The 14,268-nt window shown below is 38.6% G+C and overlaps 1 protein-coding gene across 6 annotated transcripts in view; it reads left to right on the top strand.

The window, feature by feature from the left end:
* Positions 1-8,844, top strand: part of KCNQ2 (potassium voltage-gated channel subfamily Q member 2) — a 155,458-nt gene extending 146,614 nt beyond the window's left edge. For all 6 annotated transcript variants that reach the window (XM_051976754.1, XM_051976755.1, XM_051976756.1 and 3 more), the window contains 2 exons: positions 1,167-1,290; positions 2,699-8,844. In XM_051976754.1, coding sequence (XP_051832714.1) covers positions 1,167-1,290; positions 2,699-3,433 — 859 coding nt within the window. In that variant the 3' untranslated portion in view covers positions 3,434-8,844. The remainder of the gene's footprint in view (positions 1-1,166; positions 1,291-2,698) is intronic.
* Positions 8,845-14,268: the final 5,424 nt, after the last annotated feature.

Raw genomic sequence — 14,268 nt, 5'->3', positions numbered from 1 at the left:
GGAGCTTCCTTATCTGGGATATCCCCATGCCAGAGAAATCTCAGATCTAGTTTCTATCCCTATCTCTATTTTAGTAACATTGTCAAAGCAGGAGGAAGCCGTGAAGCATAGATTGGAAAAAGAAAATTGAACTAGGACCCACCAGATTTGGGCTTTAACTACTCGTGTGTCTTTAGGTTACCTACTCTCTTCCAGTCTTAGTTTTCTCATTTGAGATAGCCAAGTGGTGACTAGATAGCATGCTGGACTTAGATGAGAAAGAAATCCAATGTAAGATATTTCACAGCTGTATGACTCTGGACAAGTCCTTTAATTTTCCTCTGCTTCATATTCCTCATAAATCTGTATGATTTATACATACACAATATATAATGTATACATAAAAATAGCCCCACCTCCCAGGATTGTGGTGAGAATAAAATGAGCTAACTTTTGTAAAATGCTTTGCAAACATTAAAGCAACATGTACATACATGTACATGTATGTTTATTGTTGTTTTTATTATTATTAACCTGTGAAAGCAAAGAACCAGCCTAATAGGATGGTTGTAAAATGTGTGAAATAATTGTTAGATGCTATTAATCTTTTCACTGGCATTTTTATCTAAGAGCATTTGAAGTAGGAGATAAAGCAGAGATAGATAAGAAGAGACAGAGGAAATATAAGGGGAAGGAGAAATTGGGGAGCCCAATCAGGGACTGAATGTCTTAAGAGTTAAGTGATATCCTAGCCAGAAGGGTCTGTGGTAATCTGGGCAGGGGGAAGGGGTATGAAATGAGCAGTCTTCCTGAGCCAGCTGGTAGCATCTATGACCCCCAAAGGGCAAACTCTCTCTTGCTGAAGAGTAAATTCAAATTGATGGATTGGAATGAAAATGAACATTTTCTTCATTTTACTCCTTGTTAATGTGCCATAATTCCATTTGATTGAGAAAAATAAAATGAAGCCACAATATTATTTCAAAATACAATTATGAGACCAATCTTGTTGGCTTCTAATTTAGTATTGAGATGCTTTCTGAAAACTATGTATCTAGTTTTGAGGTCTCACATGATTTGAGGAACTGTTGCTTTTACTTAAAGGGGAGAGGAGAGGACCTTTGAATTCTTGCTTGCCACAAACTCATAGTTTTGTTGTATTTGTGGGGGATTTCTATTCCTGGTAGAGTGGACCAGATTGTTGGACGTGGACCAGCAATTACTGACAAGGACCGTACTAAGGGGCCAGCAGAAGGGGAGCTACCTGAAGATCCTAGCATGATGGGCCGGCTTGGGAAAGTGGAGAAACAGGTATATGGCTGACCAAATCCACTGGGAAGATCTTGTTACTTTAAAGACCAAGATTTTTGGTCATCACTGTATCTTTAGATCACAGCCTAGTTTGATAGAGATTCTTTAGGACAATTCTTTGGGAATCTGGAGCCACATTAGGGATGCTTTACCATAGGCTGATACCACGTGTCTCCCTAGATAAATTGGGATTCAGCTCTGTTCTTGGAAAAATAAAGGAAGCAGCTCTGTATTCTCCTTGCCAAAAGAGAAATGCAATTCTTTACACAGGTTTCACATGAACGGGACTATTTCAGTAACTTTCACCAACTTGACACTTTTATCTGTTCTTAAAGGATTCCCTGTAGGACTATTCCTTGAACACTGCTGTTCTGCTTCAGAGATATTTGTCAACTCTTTCAAAAAGGTTTTGGCCAAGTAAGAGATGTTAGAATGATTTGAAAGTATATCCCAATCTTTATCTCAGCCTTAATCCTGTGGACTAAGGATTCCACATCTCAGATGCCACTAAGTCTTGCGATCAATTTCATTATAATCAATATAAGGACAAATAAATCAATATTAACTATTCATTTAATTAACTATTATTATTATTTTAACTATTATTAGTTATTGTTAACTATAAGACATGTATTTTTCTAAGTGTTGGGGATACAAAGAAATACAAAGTTACAAAGAAAATGCTTTGTGGTTACATAATAAATATGCTACAAATACTCCATAATTGATAGACTATAGCTTAAGTTCAGAGAGGTTATTTTGTATCTTTGGATTTGAATTTTAATTATAACTCTGACATATTTTAGCCATGTGTCTCTGGGCAAGGTTGCTTTATTTCTCAGTATCTCAGTTTCTTTTCATATAAAACAGGAATGATGATGCTTGCATATCCCACCTCACAGGGTTGCTTGGAGCCAAGTACTTTATAAATCTATTATAAAACACTAAAAGTGAGTTATTGCTGTTGATATCAATGCTTTAGCAATTTTTTTTTGCAAAGGATGGAAAGATATATTCCATTAGTCAGAGATTTGTTGAACCTGCATAGGGTAAATAGCATTGTTTGGTTCCAGACTAAAAAAGAGATGTCCTGACCATCACAGAATTGATGGTAAAAAGGGTTCACAATACAAGTGAACATGCAACCATCAGAAGCACAATTTATTGTTTTGAAGATATTTTGAGAGGTAAAGGAAGGCCCCAGGATTATATTGATAGCACAATAGAATAAATTGATCCAGAAAACTCTTCTGGAGAAAGTGAGCTGTGATTTAAGGATATGGAAAAAAAAATTGTTAGGTGTGCTTTTTGCTAGATTTTAGGTGAAGACCATGTCTTATCATCTACTATGAGAACTGTGCTTTGTCTTTTGATTAAACAGAAGTGACATTGATATGAACATTTTCAGGTTCTCTCCATGGAGAAGAAGTTGGACTTCCTGGTCAACATTTACATGCAGCGGATGGGCATTCCTCCAACAGAAACAGAAGCCTACTTTGGTTCTAAGGAACCAGAACCTGCCCCTCCTTATCATAGCCCAGAGGAGAGCCGGGAGCACATTGACAAGAACGGCTGTATCATCAAGATCATCCGCTCCACCAGCTCCATGGGGCAAAAGAATTTCTCTGCTCCTCCTGCACCGGCCATGCCTTCTAACACATGCCCTCCATCCACTTCATGGCAGCACCAAGCCTATCAGCGACAGAGCCATGGGTCTTCTCCAGTAGGAGATAATGGCTCTTTAGTCCGAATCCCCCCTCCACCATCCCATGAGCGGTCCTTGTCTGCCTATAGTGGGGGTAACCGGGCTAGCATGGAGTTCCTCCGTAATGAGGACATGGCTGTCAAGCACCATGAGAGTGCCTTGAGGGACAGCGACACCTCAATCTCTATCCCCTCAGTGGACCATGAGGAACTGGAGCGTTCCTTCAGTGGCTTTAGCATTTCTCAGTCCAAGGAGAACTTGGACATGCTGAACAGTTGCTATGCAGCTGTAGCCCCTTGTGCAAAAATCAGACCCTACATTGCAGAAGGGGAGTCGGACACTGATTCTGACCTTTGCACACCCTGTGGCCCCCCACCACGGTCAGCCACTGGGGAGGGCCCCTTCAGTGACATGGGCTGGTCAGGCCCTCGAAAATGAGGCTTTTGCTACCCAACCAGCTGATGGTTCATATTGTCCACATGTTGAACTCTTTTCCAAGGGACTGACCACCAAGGATTTGTGTTTCAGAAACTTGCTTAACTCTGGGACACTCTCTAGTAGCTGTGTTGAGTGCATAGGGAGGGGAGGGAAGGGAGGGGGATGAGGTTGGGACAGAGGCTGGCTCAGCAACGCTCTTCCTTGAAGAAGGGTCAGTGGGTAATATTATCCATAGGAGACTGGATCAATTTTCTCCTGTCTTTCTGGGTGCACTATTTAAGGGAGGGGTGTGAAACTGTGTCTTGATACAGGGTAGATGAGTGGAGTTTCTTGGTATCAGCCAAGCAAGGTTTTATAAAAAGTCATTTTGTTATAAGGTATTAATTGTCCCATGGGTAGAAGCTTATTTATTACCTCTGGGGTTCTCTGTGATGACAAAGCAAATACACAATCCCCACTGTCTTATACAACAATTGTTGATTTTTTTTATAGAAGTGGCAGACTTTTAAGTGGACTCAAAACTTTTAGTTCAACATTCATCAGTGGGAGAGTGAAGATGATGACAGTGGGGTGTGAGGGAACTATGGAGGTGGCTCTATAAGTGGATTGGTTATAGTTTTTGGATCTTTGCTCTGAGAATTTCCAAAGTTGAAAAATGTGAGCATTTTTTTAAAAATTGGGAGGAAAGGCCAAATTGTGAGTCAGTGGTGATCCAAGAGAGATTTAAGAATTTTTAAATATGCAATTAGGAGTTACATTTAAAACATCTATTACACTAAATTGGGTAACCTTTTTAGTCTTTCTGCTTCCAAACAGTACAGGCTTTTTTAGAGTGTGACTGTATTGGGTGGTTACTGATTTGAATTTTACTCTGTGGATCTTACTCATGCTCTATAGAGAGTTTGGCAGCAAAAGGGAGCATGAGGGAAAAAATGAAGATAAGTGGAGAGGGCAAAATTTGAAGCCTTATTTTTTTTAATGTTAACTCCCCAGAGAGTTGGGTTTTTAATGTGGTGAATGGTGAACAGTCAAATGACTGACTAGCTTTACCACAGTCCCTTTATGGACATATTCATGGTTGTACCTGAAAGTGTTCTTCTCTCACTGATCCACTAAAAATGTTTGCTTCTCTGATCCCATAACTCATATTCCCCTCAACTCTCTTCCTTTATGAAATGTTTCCTCTCTTCACCATCTTAAAGCAGGAAGGAAATCTCCCTTTCTTCTTTTCTTGAGTATAAGTCTACCAAACTGCTAGTTGGCTTCTATTTCCATTTGGCTCTTTATTCTTGAAGCAGTATTGCTGTCATGAATGCTGGACCTATATTCAGGACCCCTGCCATAAGCAGGAGCATCACTTTCATTGGGGACCAAAACAAATCCACAAAGTGATCCTTTTTGTCTTTTGATATCCACTGGACTCACTAGGGAATAGGGAGGAGTTGGTAGAGCAGATTTTCACATATATGCTTTGAATTGCCCTGGCCCTAATCCTTTCATTTAATTGAAGTGCTCTATCCCTGGGATCACAGGGTCTTCTTAAAAGCTAAAATTATAGGTACCTTTGTGCTCTGGTCTGGACTTTACATTCTCCAGTCATCTTTCCAGGGGCATGCAGATAAGCTATCTGCAGGTAAGAGTTAGGAGATTTAGATTAAAAGGCCATTTCAGTCCTGCTGGAAATAAAAGTCCCTATTCCTGCAAAGCCATATTCAACCCTTTGGGGAAGATTTTCTCCCCAGAGACTTGCTTCAACTATGCTGATTTGGCATAGAAACAAAAAGAAAGTGGTCAAGTTTGAACTTTGGCTCTAATGCTTATAATATGACTTAGGTATGAGTGGACATTTCTGAATATGGAAACTTAGTGCTCTCTGAGGAACATCAAAAAAACTCATGATGTTTAGAGCCAACTTCATGTTTTGATTTATCCAGTTTATCCAGTAGCCATCCTTGTAATTTATTGGGATAATATGTCTGAGCAATGTAACTAATTTGCAGATATTTGGAAAGTTTTTTCCACATACTGCATAGTAGGTCCCAAAGGACAGCATCTTACTGAACTCAAGGGACAATCTCTTTATCATTTGGCACATTCTATAAGGACAGTGGGCTGATCTTGTCTTATTCTGTCTCCCATCAATACTTAGAGAAGACTCCATGTTATTAGCTAGTGTGACATGATAAGCTCTTTAAAGGATAGTATGTTCTTAATTCTCACCCTTTCTCTCCTACTGAAATAGAGTCTCTCTGATTCTCTCCTTTACCTACCACACAGTGAAGAAACTATGTTGAAAAGCCAATTCAATGAAGCTCTTTCTAAATTTCTTATCTTGGAGTGGAAAACAAAACAAAATGCAGATGAACAGAGGGAAGATCAGCTTTTCTTTTGTTTATCCTCTGTATATATACATAGGAAGGAACATAGATTCATCATTTCTTCCATTTGTTTGGTAAAGGGCTAACCAGCTCGGGATATTTCTTTTGTACCTGGTTCTACAATATGAAGTAGGAATATTTGGTACCTTGATGTACCTATGATATCATTAATGTGGGTACTCTTTCCAATAATACAGATGACAGTCCCTCCTCGCCTGTTCATCCTATGAAAATTTTGTCCATGTCCCCCTAGAAACCTTTATGGAAGGAAGAGTACCCATTGTACTGGAGGTCTTCCTCTAAATCTCTTATTAACCATGGTCTCACCAAGAGCTGGCCACTAAGCCCTTGGACTGGGCATTAGTTCTTCCTCACTCTGTGTGACTAGCCCATCTTCTTTGGTTTTTCCCTTCAGTTATACATCTCTCTGGTGATATCTAAGTACAGTGCCCTATTTTATGTTTCATAAATATAAAGATAAAATAGATGAAAGAGAAAGATGAAACCTATTTTAGATGTTGAAAAAATTGCCTCAAGCCAATAAAAGCTCTCCTTATGGATTTTCCTCAGTTTTGGTTAATTAAAGACCATCCATAGTTGTCCTAAATGTTGTATTTGAGAATGTCTCTTCTGGAGTTAATGTTAATGCCCCATTTAAAGAGAAACTTTTAAAGAAATATTATGTAGAACTGAATATTTATCACAGGTTTTATATTCCCCTCTGAATTGTGTGGGAATATAGTTTAAAATGAATGTGGCTGCTGAAGGACTGTGGTGCTTCAGGGCTATGGACTGGTTAACATTGGGTTCACTTATCTTGTACCTTCAATAGTCTCTCTTGCCTTTAAGAAAGGCAATGGAATCTTGGGGTTACACAAAAATAACTTAATTCCTCCGTGGCTTAGACTATAGGATAGTCCTGCTTTTGACTTATCTGTGTGCCAGTGGAACTGATGAAAACTAGTTTCCTTTTCAGACATTTTTCAGTAAATATACTAAAATTTAGACTTCCTTCTTTCAAAATATCTTTGTTAAATCAGTCTTGAGTTGAACTAGAGTGCCCATCCTGATGAGGTTTCATAATATTAGAGTATATAGTGCATGTTCATTTTTATTTCTAATTTTGGCTTTTTGCTTCTGGCATAAAAGCATGTCCTTTGAAAGCAACTCTGAGGGATGACTACATTGCCCTTACTTTGGGAAGGTATTAGGTAGAAAGGGATAATTGAGAAGAGTTCTATCTGAAACAGCAAGTTTTAGCTTCTCTTGTTAGTCTGCATGCCTCACTTGTTTCCCTACACCTTAGGGAAATGGCCAGGGCTTGAATAACACCCTTTCATCCAATGAGTTGTTCCTGTTCACTATTTCTTTTTTGCCAAGTGGAGCTGGCCTAACTACCTCTCCCATACCTCTATGACTGCTCTTTTCTTGGTTCTATGGAATTAGAAGGTAAATGGAGGTATTCCGCTCTCTCTCCCTTCCCTAATCTATGTCCAAACAGAGCACAGCTGTAGGCCTTTTCCATAAGCCAGATGTGCCAGCTGAAGTTATTCAAATGAAAGGGATAATACTGGAATGATTTGTCCCAGGAAATCAGTCTAAAGGGGAATATTTCGGGGGAGAAACTTAACCTTTGCCACCATTAGAAACTGTGATTTTTGAGGGTCAGGACCAAAGACTAAATTTTATATCAACCTATGAAATGTCATGTTCTATTCTATCAACTCAAGAACACTCAAGGACCAATGGCTACATTTGCTAATTAAATTTAATTTGAGAGGATATCATGCTTGTCCACTCATGGAGCCTTTTGGAGAACCCTTGATTTCAACAAGCAGAGGATGGTTGCATTCTCTTTAGCTTTATCATCTTTTAAGAAAATTCTCTCTTGGATCAATTGTGACTTGCATTGACATTTTCCTACTCACAACCTTCCTTATTAGAGCCACCATGTGGAAGTTCTTAGTAGACTAAATTCCTTGCCAACAGAATCCTTAAAATGAAGCAGGAGATTTCCATGCAAATTAGTTAAAGCAATTGGGAAGACTATTTGTTCCCCAAACATGACATTTTCCTTAATCAGCAAAAACTACCTGAGAACCAACAACTTTCTTTGGATCATGACAATTGGACTGGGGACAACCTTTCACATTGGGAGTAGAATAGATGCACCAGCCAGTATAGAATCAATGAAAGCACTTTAGGTTAGAGTAGATGTAGTCTCACACTGGACTTTTTTGAATGATAAAACTGATTTATTATTTTTTTCCAAAGCCTCATAGGAGTAGTTTGGTCTCACTGAAATTTATATTTAAGACCAGAGTACATACATCTTAGCCCTGTGACAATTTAGGATTTTTTCTATATTGTCCTAGGTTGGGCATTGTTTCTCTAGGAGGCTTCAAAATATAATTAGTATATATATATATGCATAACTATCTACCTGGGTGTGTATTTGTAACCAACATTTCATTTGCACACTCTTGCTTGCCTTAGATTGATTGTCTCTAGCAAGAGAGAAACACTCAGTATTTTCAACAATATAAAACAAGCTCATATTATAGCTCTTGGCCAGAGTAAATCACTTGCAGCTAGTTCCTATTCAGTGATCCAGGGAGAAGAAAAAAGTGTATTGTACACATCTGAATGATTTTTCCAGCCTATCTCACTTTCAATTTTGCCTGCTTATGCATGCCATTGGAGATGAGTAGCGATAACAGCTTTTGGCACCTATGTTTCCTTTTTCAAAGTGCTGTAGATTTTTAAAATGGTAAATGAAAACACCAAGTTTAAATCATGCTTCCCCTAGTCATGCAAAGCTCTGACAATTCAATGACTTTTTTCCTAATAGGTAGCATTGAAGCAACTAATTTCAGATGCATGAACACATAAATATGGGTTTTATTACATGGAAAAAAGCTTTTTCTAGTGTGTGTTCAATTGAAATAATTGCTACCTATACTTCAATGAATGAATGGGGGGAATGATTTTATCTAATTTTTAATAAAAATTTTAGTAATTTTTATCAAATAATTTTTATCTAATCACATTTTAGCAGATAGAGAAATTATGTCTAAATGCCAATTTAACTGTTTTCACCAAGGACAAACCAAGGGGCTATGCACTTAAATTATAGTAAGAGGGACCTGAGATTAGACTGTCATGGTTGAGATACTCTGCAACATTTTAGCAAGGCAGGGTTTGAAGTCTCTTTGTCCAAGAAGTTTTTAATGCTATGGGTATAGCTATCTTTATAGGGTGTTTTGGTACAATACTTGCTAGGTAATACTGGTTGATTGTGATTAGGGAAAGGACTTAGGGTCCTCTCAAGCACCTGTGGCCCCAGAATATTATCTAGCAGTTCCTTTATTAAGCTTTAGCTATATGGGCTAAATTACTTCAAAGTTGCATCTTGTCTTGGACTAGTCATAATTGCACTGAGCTCAGCAGTCATGTCTCCTGCAAATACATGAAAGTGGGGGGTAGGGGTGGAGCTGAGCTTTCATTCCAGATTCCAATATTGAAATGGGTTCTTGTTTTCTCCTCACAAATACCAAGCTTTGTATTGTTTGAATGTGACATTGAGAATGAATGTGAGTGTGAGTATGAGAGGTCTCCAGTATATAGAATACCTATGTATGTTTGGGTGAGTGTGTATTTGTGTCTCGGTCAGTGATTATTTTTGTCTCTTGGCATATGTGTGTGTAGAGATAAGTGAGAGAATCATATCCACAGTTCAAAAAGGCAATGAAGAATTATGCAAAACAAAACAAAAAATTAAAGTGATAGCTGTTTGCCTAGTCAAGTCTTCATGTTGCACCTTTGCCATGGGATGAAGGAGAGCAGCTTATCCTACCCAACATTATGCAAAGATATATCCCTAAAGCTTTGCTGGAGCCTAGGCTTGCATCAGGCTGTGAATAATACATGAGTGCTCTAAAAAAGCATGTGAGCCTCAACAGAGAGGATAATTGATGCTTTTGAATCTCTACCCTTGTGGTGACATATTTTATTCTCACCATTTATTGTTCCCAGCACACAGTCTAGTCCCTGAGCTGGAAAGAGGAGGTTAAAGGCAGGTCTGTGGAAGAGATGATTTGTAGGAAAGTTCCCCAGAAACCAGAGCCAGAATAAAACATTTCAATGCCATAGGCAAGGTTTGAAAATTTTGCAGGTTGCTTGTATTATTATTCACCAGAGCCTTTGAGCTGTCACTCTAACACAAGTGACCTATTACCAAATAAATACCTATAATCCACAGAGAACAGAATTTTATACATGCATTTATAAAAGAAAATATATTTAAAAGGGACCCTCTTTGTGCCCCCTGCATGTTGCATCCTAGGCAACTATTTGCCTGCTTATCCATTGTCAGAAAGCAATTTCAGACCTTTGGATTTCTCTGGCAAATAGTGATTAGAGCTGATATCTCTGTTCTCACCACAAAGTAGCACCTGTTGCAATTGCCACTCATGATCAGTAAGTGAAAGACACTTTTAGGACAATTTGTTTGGACTATCAGAATTTTCTTCTAGACTTCCAATGCCCCAGTTTACCATCCCCTATGGAGGCCACATGTGGACTGTAGTGAGTCTTCTGTGGTAGAGATGGAATACTGCCATCCTCTTGCCTGAGGACAGAATAGGGCCTGCCTTTTATAACTTGTAAATTTATACATCTTTGCTCTATTCTATTCTTTGTATTTATATATTTAAAGCCCACTCGCCCACTTCTACCCTTGCATATGAAGCAAAGCAAGCAGAGATTAAAAATTAAGTTAAAACCTAGGAGTTTCAAGTATTTTAAAAACTACTTTTCCTGTTCTATTCCAGGAGGTTGTCCATTTATCTACTGCATAGATATATTAATATCAGGAAAAATGGATAGCGAGAATAGCTATTTGAGTGTCTGCTAAGTTCAGTGAGTTAATAGTAGGAGTGCCATCCCCTTAAAGAGGGGGCGCAATCTTAGACTGTTTTAAGAGAGGCAGAGCATCATGAATGAAGGAAGTGATTTTTTCCACTTTTGACATTTCAGTTCTGGTATCACATTTTTGAAAAGGACATTGATAAGATGAAATGCATTAGAGAAAGGTAATGAGAGTAGTGAATAGATCCCAAACTATGCTACATAAGCATTAATTGGAGGAATTATGGATATTTAAGCTAAGAAAGAGAAGACTTAAGAAAGGTATGTTCTTTCCGAATATTTGAAGTATAGTTGGATGGAAGAAGGTTTGGAATAATTCTCTTTGAATTATTGTGATTAGGGAAATGACTTAGGGTCCTCTCAAGCACCTGTGGCCCCAGAGGGCAGAATTAAATGAATTGGGTCACAGTTGTGATGTTGATCATGTAAGAAAACTGGTTTGATTAAAAATTAGGTTTGATAAAAAGTGGAATGGGTTACAACTTGAGTAAGTTTCCCTTTTCTGGAGATCTTCAAGTTGAGACTAGATAACCACTTTTGGGGAATGATGTAGAGGAATATCTCCTTGGATATGGACTGGACAAGGCTTCCCCTGAGGTCCCTTTTCAACATTTGTGATTTCCTGATTCTGTGACTACTGAACTGATATCTTCATGTTGAATGAGTCCCATGCTAACTGAATACATCAGAATGAAAGGTTCTTGTCTGCCCCAGTGCCATATTTGCCCATTTATCCTTGGTTGCTGGGATCTTTCATCCCCATTCTGAGCAGAATTTTTTGTAAGTAAATAGTAAATATTTCTTACATCTATAATCACCCCCAATTTCCCCTACAAAAACATGCTTGGTGCTCAGAGCTTTTGAGTGATGAACTAGTGTTCATTTCAAAATAGCATTGCTTTATCCTTCCTCTATCATTCTCCAATTGGTTTGTGTGTGTGTGTGAGTGTGTGTGTGTGTGTGTGTGTGTGTGTGTGTGTGTGTGTGTAGACAGGCGTAAGCTGTTGGCTAATTTAGAATATTGTGATTTGATCTGTGGTGAATTAGAAGCTATGTAGTAACATTAAACCACATTGTATACAATAATATGACTCCTCTTGTGGAAATAAATGTCAGGGATCATGTAGCTAGAGTATAAAAATTTGATTCTTCTGGGTCAGTCACAGGTTGTTGTGACATACTGACCTTCTAAATTCAGAAAGTCTGGCCATGCACTATTGTCCTAATAGTCCAGCCTTTTGTTGAAAGCTGAAAAGTCTTTTTATCTCTTTTTTAAAATTCCAATATATTTCTAGAGTTAGAACTGGGTTCATAAGAATTGGGAGAGGAGTAAGGGGAGCACCTCATTCATTTCAAGTCCATCCATTCAGACTAACATCTAAATCAAAGAGGATGTGATTCTCCAGCTCTAAACACTTAAATGCAGATAATAGAGTATTAAATTTTGTGAAAGAACACAATAAGTTGGGATTCTAAGGTCATTCAGTGTTGATAAATGTGTGTCTGTGTGTTCATATGTGACTAGGTGCCAAATGTCTTTATACTGTTGTGAGCTGGATATGTTTGTGTCTGTGTGATTAAGCATGTATATGCATCTGTGAATGTGGAGCTGAATATTGTATATGTATGTGTATGTGTGTGTATTTGAGTATGGGTACAGCTGCCAAGTTTGGATAGTTCCACATGATGTGTTTACCTCCGTATTTATGCACCTTGTGTATACCAAACATATTTGTATATGTCTAATTGTATTTAGTGAATATGTCTTTGTATTTGTTTGACTATGTATGACTGAGTAGCATGTTGGTGTATGATTACTGAGCATGTGATTTTGTCTGAAAGGAACTGTGATGAGCATGTTTTTGCATGCCTATGTGTGTTGAGTGGGATTAAGTATGACTGTGCTTAAGTATTAAGTATTTCTGTATCACTATGAGTGGTAAGAATCAAGTTAGGACTCATTTGCTGAATATGAGTTTGAGTCTTCCTAGGAGTGTATGGTGACAATGTTTGTATGTATATTTGTATTTTTTTAGTACATATGCCAACCCAACTATAAACTGACTGAGGAAGGAAATTATCAATCGAACCCATTTGTTAAGCTTCCTTCTTGTCCCCTCCACTGTCTCTGCCAATCTATTGACCCTTTTACATGTCCTTTTTTTTTAAACTATCTGCCAGTCAATCAACACAGGATTGTTTTCTTAGGTTTCTAATACATAGTGTTTTGTGTGAAATACAAGAAAAATGAGAATTTTTGCTTCTTGGTTCTTGAATTTATAGGCTAGTTGGGGAGACAGGAAACATGCCTGAGACAACTTAACACTTTGAAATAGCATATCAGCAAGTGCATCTTAAAGTCCTAAGAAATAAGACTGAGTATGCTGAGGGGACCCAGGGATCAGGATGGGATGGACAAATTAGGGAACGTATTGAAGAGGTAGTTTTGAACTGGATTTTGTAGGAGGTGGTTGACACAAATTGGTCTTACATATTCTATTCTCTCACCATGAGATAAGTGGTGATTAATCCCTATTAATTCAAAGATGCTTCATTCTTGTCTTCTGAATGAAGTTTTCTTGTGACAGCTTCTTGTGAAGTTGGAGCTAGTATAGCTAGTCTTGGGAGGAAGGCACAGGAAACCAGATGGACAGAGCCTAAATGATCCAAAGTAGATAAGAATCAGTGGTCTCAAGGATCTGACCTGTAGTTTGGCTTATTAAGTATGTGCCAAAGAGAATCACAAGAAATCTCCAGTGTATTGAGATCATAATCCCTTATTTAAAAACAATCTCAAAAGGAGGACATAAAAGTGGGATTGGATAGAGATTTCTCAGCAGGGCCCAAAGATGCTTTCCCACTGCCCCTAGGTTGGGGTTTGATTTAGATTCAGGGAGGGAACTTTGGGCTTGTCCAATCCTGCCAGTGAATGAGGGATGCCAGGGGATCCCCACAAGGGGAGAATTCTTCCTATAAGGAAGACGTGCCACCTGAGGAAGTGTGCCTACTATGTAATGAAAATTCCTCAGTCCTGGGGATAAAAGAAAATGTTTTAAAGTTGCCAAGTATTTACATTTTTTTTATTTTACATACTTTCTTATGGGGCTGTACAGACATTTGGACAAGTTGCCTTAACGTGCTTTGGCGAAAACTCTCTCAGCTGCCACTATTTGGAGAGTGGACATCATTGTCTAAGTGGGTCCCTCTGAGCCCCAAAGAGGTCAGCTTTCCCAAATGCTGTGACTTATTCACTGGCAGGCTCTGACCGGTGACCTGGGCCTGCTATGGGGGATAGGGTAGGAGGGTGGTTAGTGAAGGGCCACGCCCAGCCAATTGAGGGGATCGACCTCTGGGTCCTTGAAATGGATCCAATTCCACATGAGGAACAAATGTTCCACTGAGCCAGCCTCTGTTTCCTTCATATCTTCTATCGAATCTGTGAGTTCACATTTATTTAATAAAAACAAAGGCAGATCAGAATATTGGGCTTGCTCTGTAACTTTAAACCTCTTTGGATGGACCTTAATC

The sequence above is a fragment of the Antechinus flavipes genome, chromosome 2, assembly GCF_016432865.1.
Source record: "Antechinus flavipes isolate AdamAnt ecotype Samford, QLD, Australia chromosome 2, AdamAnt_v2, whole genome shotgun sequence".
In the NCBI taxonomy this organism is placed as follows: Eukaryota; Metazoa; Chordata; class Mammalia; order Dasyuromorphia; family Dasyuridae; genus Antechinus; species Antechinus flavipes.
This window is presented reverse-complemented; position numbering and strand designations above follow the sequence as displayed.